Source organism: Schistocerca nitens, chromosome 4 (genome assembly GCF_023898315.1).
Source record: "Schistocerca nitens isolate TAMUIC-IGC-003100 chromosome 4, iqSchNite1.1, whole genome shotgun sequence".
NCBI lineage: Eukaryota > Metazoa > Arthropoda > Insecta > Orthoptera > Acrididae > Schistocerca > Schistocerca nitens.
Window position 1 is genome coordinate 810,060,696 of NC_064617.1, and position 14,735 is coordinate 810,075,430.

At 43.1% G+C, this 14,735-nt stretch overlaps 1 protein-coding gene across 1 annotated transcript; it reads right to left on the reverse strand.

Annotated features, from left to right (window-relative positions):
• Positions 1–268: 268 nt before the first annotated feature.
• LOC126252589 (uncharacterized) lies at positions 269–12,057 on the reverse strand. The gene is made up of 3 exons (XM_049953490.1): positions 11,928–12,057; positions 8,456–8,894; positions 269–293 (listed from the first exon to the last, which is right to left on the reverse strand). Exons 1-3 carry the CDS (start codon positions 12,055–12,057, stop codon positions 269–271), a joined length of 594 nt encoding a protein of 197 aa, XP_049809447.1.
• Positions 12,058–14,735: the final 2,678 nt, after the last annotated feature.

The window sequence follows — 14,735 nt, forward strand, 5'->3', positions numbered from 1 at the left end:
GTGGAGAGACAACTTGGCAATAGTCAAGTGTCCAGCAGACACAGTGGATCTTGTGGGCAGCTGCGAAGAGAGTTCAAATTTGAACGGAAATTACGTATGAAAATAGCTAAGATGTCAAAGTATGTTGAAAAATTAGTTTCCTTTCATTATTTTGAATAACGTTCTCTGAAGAAGAAAGTTCATTAATTTTCTAAAGACTTTTGAACATTTGTTTACGTTGTTTAGACTTATTTATTTGATTCCTGATTTATCGGCGATTCCTAGTAACTCATTCCTTGAAATCTGAAGAAATACTGGAATGAAATATGTCTACAGTGTTAAAACAAAGGTTATGCAATTACTTTCCTTCTGGACGATACCAGAGTCGTAAAAAAATTATGATGCGACATTATTTCCGGCGGACTGTAATTATTATTTTCCACTGGTGGCCAGCTGCGGCTATCATGTCATTGTCAAGCGGTAGCTGCAACGGACGGACTATACTTACACAAAGCGATGACAAAACTGAAAAAAATTACAAGACTGACAGTTTGCTAATATATTCTGTCACTCAAATTTACTTAACGTGCTTCAGTAGAAGCCACCAAGCTGCCCAGCCACCAGTATACGACGCACAAACGTAATTCCTAAGACAGGTGTGGGGCGGCGAGTAGAATAGTACGTTGTTATATTATAATTTGTTTGAATGTAGAAACACTGCTTTTCCCGGCTGATTAACCATATGTGCGGCGACGGGTGGAATTATTGTTGTTAAATGTTCCTATTATTTTGAATGTTAATTATGCTGTCTTTCGCCGTTCTCAACACTGGCTCTCTAACTACAATATTGGCAATCAGAAAGTGATTAGCAAAACGTGAAGCCTGTAATTAGAATTCCTAGTGCCCACTTCGTCTGAGAATACACTTATAGTTACAGCTTATAGCTCTGAGGAATTAGGAGATTGTCCGGGATTCATAATCAAAAACGGTCGTAAAAAAAACGTTCTGTATTCTGAAAGTCACATCATCCCAGAATTAACACTTCACTCGAAAATGATTTCATGCTTACGCGTATCCCGAGTAACTTAATACGGCATCCGAGGCCGTTTGTAGCAATGATACCGACGCGACGCGATTCCCGACACAGATGGCGTGCTATTCAGCGTCTGGAGAGAACTGGAGCCTTGCTTCCTCGCGCAGCATTCTTATATATAAAGCTGCGGTGCGGACGGCTAAGGGAACGCCTGATCAAATCGACACTCCCGACTAGCCGCTGGGCTAGTAATGCACCACTTTAAGTTACCTAATAAATCATAGCTTCTCTTGCTGATGGCCGATGAAGCTCTCAATTTAAATATGCATTCAACACACAGGTAAGTAATCATAATAAATGTTTGACGTGGCTAAGTTAAATATTTTGGGAGAGAGAATTAATTTAATTACACTGCACGCAGTAGACGAGCTCTGATCTGGCCCTTTGGAGATACGCTAGCGCTATAGTTTTATAGGTATTCAAATGAAACTTCTCACATCCTTATGGTGATAGCGGATCTCCATTCTACTTCAATATAAACATCCTAGCCTTATTTATTAGCCTACTTAATCTATCTTGTTTCCTTAAGTTTTAAGACGAAAACCAGAAAATCATGAATTTCCTCTACAATTTTAATTTGTGAAATCCAAAGTACTGTTTTTATTAAATAATTATGAAAAATGAATCTAATTATAAATTTTTAACTCTCTAGCTCTTTTCTGTTGCGCCAATGATTTTTACAGAAAAACATCCAAATTTCGAATATGGCTAATGTTGTCGAACTGATATTCAACACATGTTGATTTAGTATTACTCCTGACATGCTAGAACCGTTTCAGGTTATTTGCTTAATTTTTAAAGTATTGCGCAACATTTATAACGTCAGAGCTAGTTACAGCGGACTGGCTGGCACACAATGGAAAGACTGCTGTGAATTTACTATGGTGTGAGTAGGCTGCTTCCCTACATCACCCTCTACTTAAATTTTTTGTTTATAAATGTTATTGAATGAAAAAAAAAATTAATTACAAAAAGGGAAGCAAGAGTACAGTTTAACTTCCTATGAAAATTAAAATTGAAATGTAAACATGTAGAAACATTAAAGGAAAACTGATTACCTACATTAATTGTTTAAATTGCAGGCATGTTCAGTGCCTCTTAAGCAACGCTATTACTCAAAATTTAAGCAAAGTCAATGAAACACTTTGTTATACATATTGCCTTAGACAAACAAACACACAAAAATATGTTAAATTATGAAAATCTTAAATCCATTAAATACATTTTTACATACACAAATTCAAAGAAAATAATAGTTTTTTCAAGATACATAAACAGATGATTATATCTTAGCAGTCTTTTCTAAACCTGAAAGAAAATTTCACAAATCATTTTTACACACGTGGTTGTAGCCGCTTTGGCTGGCGTCCTACACTTCCATTCACAAGGTTAGCGGAGGGGAAGTTGCTATGGTGTGCGTCCTTCACGTTCACTCTAAATTACATGGGGAAAGGGGAGGGGTCACTGTGAGTTGCGTCCAAGTCACTCCACGCTTTGACGCAGCTACCAGGCTGCCATTATTTGGTTTGTCCTGTAGAACAAACAAAAATGAGTGCCTCAGACTCTGTTCACTTAACATCTAAGGCTGGGTCACAATGAAATGGGGATATATACATTTTATCCATCAATATGTTTGTGGAACGAAGTTAACAGAACTTTTTCAATTTTACTCTCGTGGTTACTTAATTGTCATAAAAATTGTAAACAAATGGCTCAAAACGCCGTTAGTCACGTACTAGAGAAAATTTATGCTCAAGGCATACAATCATGAATCCTATTTAATTTCAGTTTATTATTTCTGGCCCGGAACACTGAACCAATGCTCGGTACATTCCTGACAATTGTATTTTATTTATTTAGCTGACTCATCTCCGATTACCTTATTTTTAGAGATAGTATGGGTATATTTGATTAGTAGTTGTTTCAGCTTCTTTGTACATGTGAGTAACTTTTGGTAATAGTACTGTTCTGAGTGTTCAAAACACACTACGTTTAGTTGACTACTAAATCCACTTATTGGTCCTGTGCTGCTGTGTCAGTTCCACATCTGCAATTAGGTACTTACTTCATCGAAGTGTATTTATGCTGAGCTATAAATAATGTTTCACTTCTACCATTATGTTACTCAAATATGTTGCTAGTGTATGTACTTATTTAACACTCACTCTATTAACATTTAAAGCATAGGATAGCACATTTATTCCATGTCTATAGTGTATTGCAGCTGATCAGTTTGCTCACATGGCAATCCATTTCCACTCGATCGGACGCTGAAACCACAGGTAGTCTCTCTCGACCTACCACTAAAGTGCATCAAGTAATTATGGACGAGCGTAATGCTAAATTCCTTAAACCTATAGGACAACATGAGCTGCTCTGTCTCATCCAACATAAGGGTACCTATGGTCGCATTCATGCCTCCAACTCATAACCTCAATACGTGTAGGTGTGTCCTGTCACACACTACACCAAAATAATGGCCATCTCCAACCTTATAAATACTTCAGGGACGTGTCCTTCACGTCTCAACCACAAACACTGTTCAATTCTATTACACTGCCATTCCTTGCTACACAAGGTGAGTTCATTTTTACAATTTATCTGCATATTTTTCATAACACTAAGCACTCTCTCTTACTATTTATTAGTTAGCTCTAATGCGTACACTAGGTTTCACTACCACTTCAGATCCTGCTTGTACACGAATTTGTATATCTTTTTAAAATATTATTTTGGGACCATTTCCAATAAAACAACACTTAGTACTTAATATATTACCAGGATTCTATACATAATTGTTACTCAAATACCTTTGTATCTTAATTACGTCATACTTCTCTGTTGTTTACGTCACTGTTAGGTTTGTCACATTAGGTATTTTTCTTCACTGATCGGTGGATAGAATGGTTACAGAACTCATGGCTTGATAGTCATGACGGAAAATTTTTGTATTTGAGAATAGGAGCCGAAATGTTGGTGGATAGGAAAGATGAAGAATGAGTGAGACCTGAAATGGAAAGAAGATCTCACACAGCTGGGACTGCACAGTTGCCACACTGTGTAGAGGTTACAGAACAACCTCCTCCCTACAGCATTCATTGGTTTCAGAAAATTTTCATATTGGAAAGAAGGGGTCGAAATTTTTGTAGATAGGAAAGATGAAGAATGAGTGAGACCTGAAATGGAAAGAAGATCTCACACAGCTGGGACTGCACAGCTGCCACACTGTGTAGAGGTTACAGAACAACCTCCTTCCTACAGCATTCATTAGTTTCAGAAAATTTTCGTAATGGAAAGAAGGGGTCGAAATTTTTGTAGATAGGAAAGATGAAGAATGAGTGAGACCTGAAGAGGAAAGAAGATCTCACACAGCTGGGACTGCACAGCTGCCACAATGTGTAGAGGTTACAGAACAACCTCCTCCCTACAGCATTCATTGTTTAATGCTGGCTTGATAACCATACTGGAAAATTTTGTGTTGGAAAGAAAAGGTCGAAATTTTAGGTGGATAGGAAAGATGAAGAATGAGTGACACCTGAAAAGGAAAGAAGATCTCACACAGCTGGGACTGCACAGCTGCCACACTGTGTAGAGGTTACAGAACAACCTCCTCCCTACAGCATTCGATCATAAGCTTTGACCACGCCACGTCGATCTGAAAATACTTTATGATGCCTTTTTAGAACCTGTCTCAGTTCTTCCTTCTGATTAGCTGAAATTTTATCGATTTCCTGCAATTTAGCTTCTATTTTGTCTAAAATAATTGCTTCTTCTTCTTCTGTGTTTAGCTTACTTGTACTAAGATTAACACTTTCGTCCCAATATCTCCTGTTTTTCAGAACTCGTATAGGCAGCTCCCAAGTGTCATCATTAGCTACTACATGTTTATCACTAAAAGGGACTGCAATTACTCCGGTTATCGGCAAGAGCATTTTTAACTGGCTTCTTTCAAAGTCAACTACACTTTGATATTTCGACAAGAAATCTATGCCAATTAAAACCTCAATACTGTGATTGTTTACAATTAAACATGGATGATCAATTAAATTACCATTAATGTTAACGGGCAGCAAAGCTTCTTGCTTTACCGTTTTTGACACCTTGCCAGTAGCACCAATTATTCTTAGTCCTGATACCCTCATTACTGTAAGCTTGTTTTTACCAGGTAATGCATCAAAGAAGGACTGAGATATCGTCTCACTTCCACTGTCTAAGAGACAACGTACATTGATACCCAACATATTCAGTATTATTATAGGGTGGCTCATTCTAGGTTGTACAGGTGGTTCCTGAAACTCATCCAATAGTTCCTTTTGGATTTGTCTCCAACTAAAGTGATCGACATCTGTCTTCATTACATTTAGGTCAAAGTGTGTAGGGGTTTCCTGAATTACATTTTCAGCTGCCTTTTCCAGTCGGTCTATTAATTTCAAATCGAAACACCGCACAACTTCATTACATTTAGTTTGCTGAACATAACCCAAATTACTGTAGTCTGGGCGATTCTGCGCCTCCTGACCGGGCATAACACTAGTTACAGCTAAACCACTTTTACTCTTATCGCTGGGTTCCTTCTCAAGTGACAACTGGTCACAGCTACTGGGTTCATTGACCCCCAACAGGCTACCCTCTACATTCTCACTTATCTCCTGTCCTAAATCTATTAGTACATTATCAACATCCTGCACAGGCACTTTAGATAAGAGCACATCATCCTCATCCTAAATATAAGCATGAATTTCTTCTGCTTCTTCACCTGACAATTCAGTATTTTGTAGCTCTTCCCTACTGTTACACTGCTGCGCCTTCTCTTTCTCTTCCCACTTAGAAAGCGTCTCTAACACGGTATCTATCAAATACTGTGAGTGATCTAATGTTTCTGTTGTATCCTTAGATGCTACCGACACTTCATCCACATGTTCAGTTTGAGTATTCTGATCTGTCTTAGCAATTCCCGTAACTACTGGCTTCGGAAAAGTAACCGCCTGGTGAGCGCCAGTGTCCTCATAGGCGGGAACTAGTTTTCCTGCCTCGGCCTACTACTGTTTCCTTTATTTTCATTATAGTTAACTGACATAGCATTGCTTTCCGTACTGTTGTTTACATGCATAATTTTGTTTGGCACAAAATTATTATCACTTGGATGCCATTGTTGGTTCTGATAATTATTTCCCCAATTCCTACCTCTCTTAGGATGACGAACACCTACGGTTCTGATGTTTACATTGCCATTCTGCTCGTTCTTAAAATTACTACTATTGTTATTAGCATTTCTTTTATTACGTGCTTGCTCCTCATTGGCAGCAACACGTTCTACACGTTCCAAATATTCAGATTGTCTCTAGGGGCAGATATAATTCTAGTTTGCCAATACCATGGCAGTTTGGCTTCAAGACCTAGTATAATTATTTCCGGTTTTAGCTTTTGGTCCAAATGTGACAAACGTGAAATCCATGACCAAGCAAATTCTTTAATTGATTCCTTGCCTGCATTGAAGCTTTTTCCACCCCAAAATCCTCTCAACACCTCATTTTCCTTATTGCTAGACCAATAGTCATTAATGAAATCTGTTTTAAACTCCGCCAATGTTTTACACTTCAACATAACATCAGTTGACCAACGCATGGCGTCACCTGCTAAATGGCTTCTAATAAATGAGATTTTCTCTCTTTCAGACCAAGTTGGTGGAATCACATCTTCAAAATAGTTCCAGATATCTAGCGGGTGGATATTTTTATCTGGATCGAACCGCAAGAACTGCCGACACCCGATAAAAGCGGCGTTTGCAGCTACAACTTGTTGTATACTACCATTACGAGAAGTTACTGAAGCTACTTTACTCTCAATGTTAGCAATGTTAGTACTAATATTTTCTACTTTCATTTCAACATTATCTACTCTTTGCACAATATGAGTAGTATCAGTTTTGATTGCGTCTACTTCTGCTTGACATATATTTACTTTTATATTAACATCTTTAAATCTATCTGAGCACAGTTCAGATTCCGCCTCGATCTTTTCTGTTAACTGTGCTCCAGCTTCGCATCTTCCATTTGTAAGTCTTTGCGAACCTCAGCAACTTCGGATTTTACTGTTTTATACATTTCAGTAAATTGTTGAGCAACTTTTTTCTTAATATCCACATGATTGTAATCAATTTTATAATTCAATCTGTCCAGATCCTCTTTCAACTTATTGCAACCAGCCTTGAAGGTATTGTCCATTGCCTCAAATCGTTTATTAAAATTAGTTTGGCTGGCCACAATCTCGTATTTTAATTCAGCATTACTGGCTGACAATTTTGCATTACTGGCAGCTATTGCTTGTAATATAACATTTAAATCAATAGCCCCAAAATCTTTGGGTTGCTCACTAGCTGGTTTCTTTTCACACTCAGGTGACGAAAAACTAGCTCCAACACCAGAATCATCAAAACTAAATGAAACTTCTGATTGATCAGTCATATCTAACTTATCCTTTTTAAACTCTACTACCTCTGATGACTGTTTCGTTTTTAACTCATCATATAAACTATCATCCAATAAATTTACAATTTCTAATTTATGCTTTACTACAGGGGTCTCTATTATTGAATCATTGCCCCTTTTTACACTACTGCCAGGAGACAATACTTCATATTTCACTTTAACATTACTACTTCCATGCATATTTACACTTGAACCGTTGTCTGTTTTGTGGCGGCGTTCGTAGCGACAAACAATTCGCTGTAGAAACGGCTTACGAAGTCACCGCCACACTTTTAATAGCGGGCCGACCGGTCCGCTGGAACAGTGAACAGAAAGATGAAAACCCAAACACTCTGATTAAATAAAGTCGGTACTTATCTTTATTAACGAAGATACAGGAACACAGTAGTGAACACCGTGTCTACAGAAATCTGTCTAGTTCGAGTCGGAGCGGCTAGGTCAGCGTCGGCTGACGACAAACAAAAACTCTGCTGCGATGAACACACAACTGACTAGCAAGTACACAATTCGGTGGCGAGTATACAACTGAGCGGCGAATACAGAACTGTCCTAGCGCTCGCGACTCCAGCGCTTAAGAAGCCATAAGCCAGCGGTGGCGCGCGCAGACTTGCGGCAATTTCCTGTATCGCTGGCGCTGCTTATGCGGACGGCGTCCGGACTTTGATGCTGCCAACCTTTTTGGCAGCGGGCTCGGTTGGCATTACTGGCTAGGATATAACACTCCTCCCCCCCAAATCGCCGCACCGTCGTTGAATAATGACGTGGCGAGCGTCGACGGCGGGGGAGGGGTCTGGCCGCAGACGTAGCAGAAGAGACCGGGGTGGAGACTGTTGTCGGTGGCAGTCCCCGGTCCGCACCCCAGCATTGGCTGCGCGGGGCCTCGGGAAACACTGACTGAAAACCGAGGTCAGGGTGCACGCCTGTGACCACGGGCGCAGCTTCTGGTACTGGACGCGACGGGGCGTCGGGACCCACGAAGAGAGGCAGTGTCTCCTGACGCTGCGTCGACGGCTGCTGAGTGGGCGCCGGACAAGGCGCTGCGGTGTCAGACTCCTTGGGGGTGCCCAAGGAAAGCGGCTGCAGTACAGGCTGCACAGCCACCGCTTGGGAAGGCGGCCCGGCTGAGGGGTCGACGTCCATCAGCTGCGAAGGCGGTGGCGACTGAAGAGGGACCGCAGGCGCCGGAGCGACCACCTGGGGCGCTCCAGGATGAAGCTGCGCGGGAGGCATCAACGGGACGGGCTGTCGGCGTGATAGCGGCGACGGCTGCTGCTGCTGCCCTGGGGGCGGCAGCGAAGTCGGAAGGCGCGGCTGGAACCCGCCGCGGACCAAATCTGTGGACAAAGAACGAGCGGCAGAATCCGGGCGGCCAGCGCGGCGCAACTGGTTCTGATGCCTCCTGTGCACCCCCGTAGCACCTTGAACAGTATAAAAACCGCGACCCTCGACACTTATCACGGTACCACGTTCCCAACGACGGCGACCGTGATAAACTCTGAAAAAAACGGCGTCCTTGCGCTGAAAACGCGTGCGATGCTCAGAAGCGGCGGGTCGATCCGGGGGGTGCAACAACCGTAGTAGGGTGCGATGACGACGGCCGTGGAGAAGCTCCGCAGGCGAAGGGCCGTCGCGTGGCGTGGTCCGGTACGACGACAGGAACGTGATGAGGGCCTGCTGACGAGAGTGCGTAGCCTGAAGGCGGTCCATATGATCCTTGAATGTGCGTACAAAACGTTCCGCTGCACCATTCGATTGAGGGTGGAACGGCGGAGTAAGAACATTTCGAATGCCATTGGCAGAACAAAAACCTTCAAATTCAGTGGAGGTAAATTGTGGACCATTGTCAGACACTAAAACTTCTGGAAGACCCTCAATACAAAAAATGGAAGTCAACGCCCGTATAGTTTGTGCAGACGTTGTAGACTGCATGGGCACAACAAACGGAAAACGAGAATTCCAATATGGACCAGCGAAATCAATATGTACTCGCTGCCAGGGACCGGCAGGGCGTGCCCACTCAAAATAGCGTTGAGGCGGAGCAGCTTGCTGTTCGGCACACGTCGAACAATCTGTAGACATCTGCGTAATCTGCTTATCAATACCGATCCATGTACAATGACGGCGGGCTAGCTGCTTGGTGCAGACCACTCCCCAATGACCTTGATGCAACAAGTCGAGGACCTTGGATTGGAGCACTTGGGGAACCACTACACGAAGCTGGTCATTCTCGGTGCGTAACAGTAAAACTCCGTGCGAAACAGACAACAGATGACGTTGCGGATAATAGCGACAAACCACAGGATCCGATATGTCCTTTGCCTTGGACGGCCAACCACGTTGAACAAAACGTAATAGTAAACTCAGATGAGGATCCGTAGCTGTCTCACGTGCCACCTGACGATAATCAATCGGAAAATCCCGGAGGGATTGATGCTCATCGGCGTCAATCTGATGGCAAGAGTCGTCAGAGGAATCGAAGACCTCGTCCGCAGCAATCGGCAATCGAGAAAGCGCGTCAGCGTTTGCATGCTGAGCTGTAGGGCGATACAGTATCTCATACTGGTATTGTGATAACAAAAGAGCCCAACGTTGTAGTCTCTGAGCTGTCCGCTGAGGAACTGGTTTAGACGGATGAAACTGCGACGTCAGAGGCTTGTGATCTGTTACTAAATAGAATGGTCTACCATAGAGGTAGTGATGGAATTTTGTGACACCGAACACAATAGCCAACGCTTCCTTGTCCAATTGGCTATAATTACACTGAGCTTTGTTTAACAATTTAGATGCGAACGCAATAGGACGTTCGGTGTTACCGACTCGGTGAGACAACACAGCACCGAGACCGAAAGAAGAAGCATCACAAGCTAACACCAGAGGCTTGTTAGGGTCGTAATGGACCAGACAACGATCTTTCAATAAAGCCTCTTTCAGCTGCTGAAAGGCTGATTGGCAATCAGCTGACCACACAAACGGAACATTCTTACGGCGGAGACGATGCAACGGTGCAGCAATCTGTGATGCATTAGGTATAAACCTAATATAATATGTCAATTTGCCAAGAACTGCTTGCAATTCTTGCAGATTGCGAGGGGCGGGCAAATCACGAATAGCTGCTAAATGTGACTGGGAGGGATGAATGCCTTGAGCATTAATAACATGTCCCAGATACTCCAACTCCGCAAGGAAAAATGAACATTTATCGATGTTGCAACGTAGGCCTGCCTGAGACAACACTGTAAACAAACACTCCAAATTACGGAAATGTTCAGCAGGCGTCCGACCGGACACAACAATATCGTCTAAATAGTTGCAACACGATGGCACATTAGCCAAAAGTTGGGACAAAAAACGCTGAAAAACAGCTGGAGCTGACGCACAACCAAAAGGCAAACGCAGAAAACGGAACAACCCCAACGACGTGTTTATGACAAAATACTGTTGTGATTGCTCGTCGAGGGGCAATTGCAAATATGCTTCACGGAGATCAATTTTGGAAAAGAAACGAGCTTCCCCTAACTTATCCATCAGCTCGTCCGGTCTAGGTAAAGGAAAAGAATCATTGACAGTCTGAGGATTAACTGTCGACTTAAAATCAGCACACAAACGTAACTTGCCAGACGGTTTCTTTGTAATAACTAAGGGAGAAGCCCACTGGCTCGCTGAAACGGGTTGAATAACACCGTCGTTTTGCCAACGACGAAGTTCATCTTCTACAGGTGCCCGGAGGGCGTGAGGCACTGGACGAGCACGAAAAAATCGAGGCTGAGCATTATCTGTTAACGTAATATGAGCGGCAAAGTTCGCAGCACAACCGAGTTCGTCTTTAAATATGTCACTGTATCGGTTACACAAATCGGTTATGCTGTCTTGAGGAACAACAACAGAATTAAGTTGCAACACATTGTCTTGGATAGACAGGCCAAACAAGTCAAAACAGTCTAATCGGAAAATGTTTACACTGTCTGTAGCGCGGAGCACTGTGAATGAAACTGTTTTTGTGTTGCCCCGGAATGTGGCTGGCACGCTACATACACCTAACACAGGAATTTGTTCTCCACTATAAGTAGCCAAAGAATGTTTTGCCGCTGAAAGTTTAGGGCGGCCGATAGCCGCATACGTAGCACTATTTATGAGAGTCACAGACGCACCAGTGTATAATTGAAAATTGAAGGTCTTATCCTGGATGCGTAGCTTCACAAATAGTTTATTACACTGTCTCTGGATCGGTGCAGCGGAGGCGGAAGACACAAAATAAGCGCGTTTAGCGCGTGTTCGCTGCTTACGACAACTCGTGGGTTGGGCGGGTGGAACAACAACTCCCGCTTCACTTGCAGTCTGTACATTACTTTTTACAGCGTTTGAATTACGCTTGGGTCGCATAGCAGAGGGCTGGGTGGGTGGCTTATTGCGAACAAGTTTATTACCCACACGAACCGTGGAAGAGTCTTTAAACCCGACCTCCTGGGCGGGCTGGCTTTGAAGAACATGAATATCCATGGGCTGGGCAGCACTAGAATTGTTCTTGCGTTTACGCAAACAAACAGTCTGGATGTGTCCTTTCCTTTGACAAAAGTGACAAACCGCGTTTCGTAACGGGCAACGTTCACGAGGATGAGCAAGAACACACTTAGGGCAAGACTTAAGTCTATCATTTTGCACACGCGGCTGACGAATGTGTTTAACATGACACGGCCGGCTAGTGTTTACAGTCTGACTCTGCCGGTGGGGCCGCGGGCGTGACATAACTTGCTTAGCACAGGCAATTTGAGAAATACATGGCTGATCTCACACTCAGCATAGTCAAAAGTATCTTGGGCTTCAATAATGTTCATCACAGTCTCTAATGACGGGTCAGGCAACTTTAAGATAGCAGCACGAATACGAGAATCTGCAATGTTTTGAGTAATAGCGTCGCGTAGCATGACATCACTGTAGGAAGCTCCACACACATAATTAAATCGGCACTGACGGGTGAGGCCCCGTAAATCTGTTAACCACTGTTTATTAGATTGATGTGGCAGTTTCTTTAATCTGAAGAACTTGAATCTGGCCGCTGCCACATGAACTCGCGACTCGAAATACTCAGCAAGCTTGGTAACAACAACGTCATAGTCTAAAGCTTCTGGCTTGGATTCCGGGAACAACTTACAAAGTAGTCTATAGACTTCCACGCCTGCAGTGGAAATTAAATAAAGCTGCCACTCATTACCTGTGATTTTGTAGACTGACATGTGCGCCTGCAACTGCGCGAAATATTCTTGCCATTCTTCTCGTGATGCCTCAAAAGCACGAAAAGGCGGTGCTGCCTGTGCTTGTTCCTTGTGTGGTGGTGGATTAGCCGCTTGTTTGGCGATTGCTCCAACCAGACTTTGTATTTGCTGACTCTGTAACAAGATCAACTGTTGTAATTCGGCAGACATAGTGAACACAAATTAAACCAGCCCCCAAAATTCTATCTCAAGAAACAAGTTGAACCAGCCCTGCACACGAGTTCGGAAGTCCTCGTCGCCAGTTTTGTGGCGGCGTTCGTAGCGACAAACAATTCGCTGTAGAAACGGCTTACGAAGTCACCGCCACACTTTTAATAGCAGGCCGACCGGTCCGCTGGAACAGTGAACAGAAAGATGAAAACCCAAACACTCTGATTAAATAAAGTCGGTACTTATCTTTATTAACGAAGATACAGGAACACAGTAGTGAACTCCGTGTCTACAGAAATCTGTCTAGTTCGAGTCGGAGCGGCTAGGTCAGCGTCGGCTGACGACAGACAAAAACTCTGCTGCGATGAACACACAACTGACTAGCAAGTACACAATTCGGTGGCGAGTATACAACTGAGCGGCGAATACAGAACTGTACTAGCGCTCGCGACTCCAGCGCTTAAGAAGCCAGAAGCCAGCGGTGGCGCGCGCAGACTTGCGGCGATTTCCTGTATCGCTGGCGCTGCTTATGCGGACGGCGTCCGGACTTTGATGCTGCCAACATTTTTGGCAGCGGGCTCGGTTGGCATTACTGGCTAGGATATAACAGTCTGGATTTACAGTTCCCTCAACAGACATAGGTTCTGATTTAAGTTTAACCTCAGTGTCTTTTGGCGGTTCCATGGCCGACAGTATTTTAGTGCAGGTTAGTAAAATTTTTAACAACTTTTCACTTAACTTAGTTCCTTCTGCACGACGTATGGCGTTGCCGGCGTGGTGTACCAGGATTACTGATGCGACGCAGCTTGCTGAATTGCAAACGGCACTTCAACAGCTGTTGTGTGTTTGCGTGGCCCGCAATTGCAGGCGCAGCTCCGGTTGCTCTTGCGGATTGCTGCGGTGTGGCGAAACAGGCTTATAGCGATGCCGGCAGCGCCGCTACACTCAGTGCCAGCTCCGTCAATCCAGATGCGTTGTTAATCCAATTGCGTCGTCCACATGCACACGTAACACTTTCACTGTTCTATTACTCAGCTGCGTGTCGCATTTCACTCGCGAATCCGAATATTTAAAAATCACTTTCACTTTTACTCAGTCGTCTTTCCCGGCCGATGCACCATATGTGGGGCGGCGAGTAGAATAGTACGTTGTTATATTATAATTGGTTTGAATGTAGAAACACTGCTTTTCCTGGCCGATTAACCATATGTGCGGCGACGGGTGGAATTATTGTTGTTAAATGTTCCTATTATTTAAAATGTTAATTATGCTGTCTTTCGCCATTCTCAACACTGGCTCTCTAACTACAATATTGGCAACCAGAAAGCGATTAGCAAAACGTGAAGCCAGTAATTAGAATTCCTAGTGCCCACTTCGTCTGAGAATACACTTATAGTTACAGCTTATAGCTCTGAGGAATTAGGAGATTGTCCGGGATTCATAATCAAAAACGGTCGTAAAAAAAAAAAGTTCTGTATTCTGAAAGTCACAAATAAAAACAAAAGAATCCACACAATCTAACTAACAGAGCAGTTCAGAGTCTAATGCGCTGATGCCACTATAATTGTCCGAATTAACTGTTTAAATAAATGCTCGCCATAATTTGATGATAATGTTCATCAAACGCCACGCTAAATAATGGTAGAATGTCTGTCCCGCGACGGCACGTGAAAATACGACATACGCAAACTGAAGATAAATAATTAAAATCATCCCAGAATTAACATTTCACTCGAAAATGATTTCATGCTTATG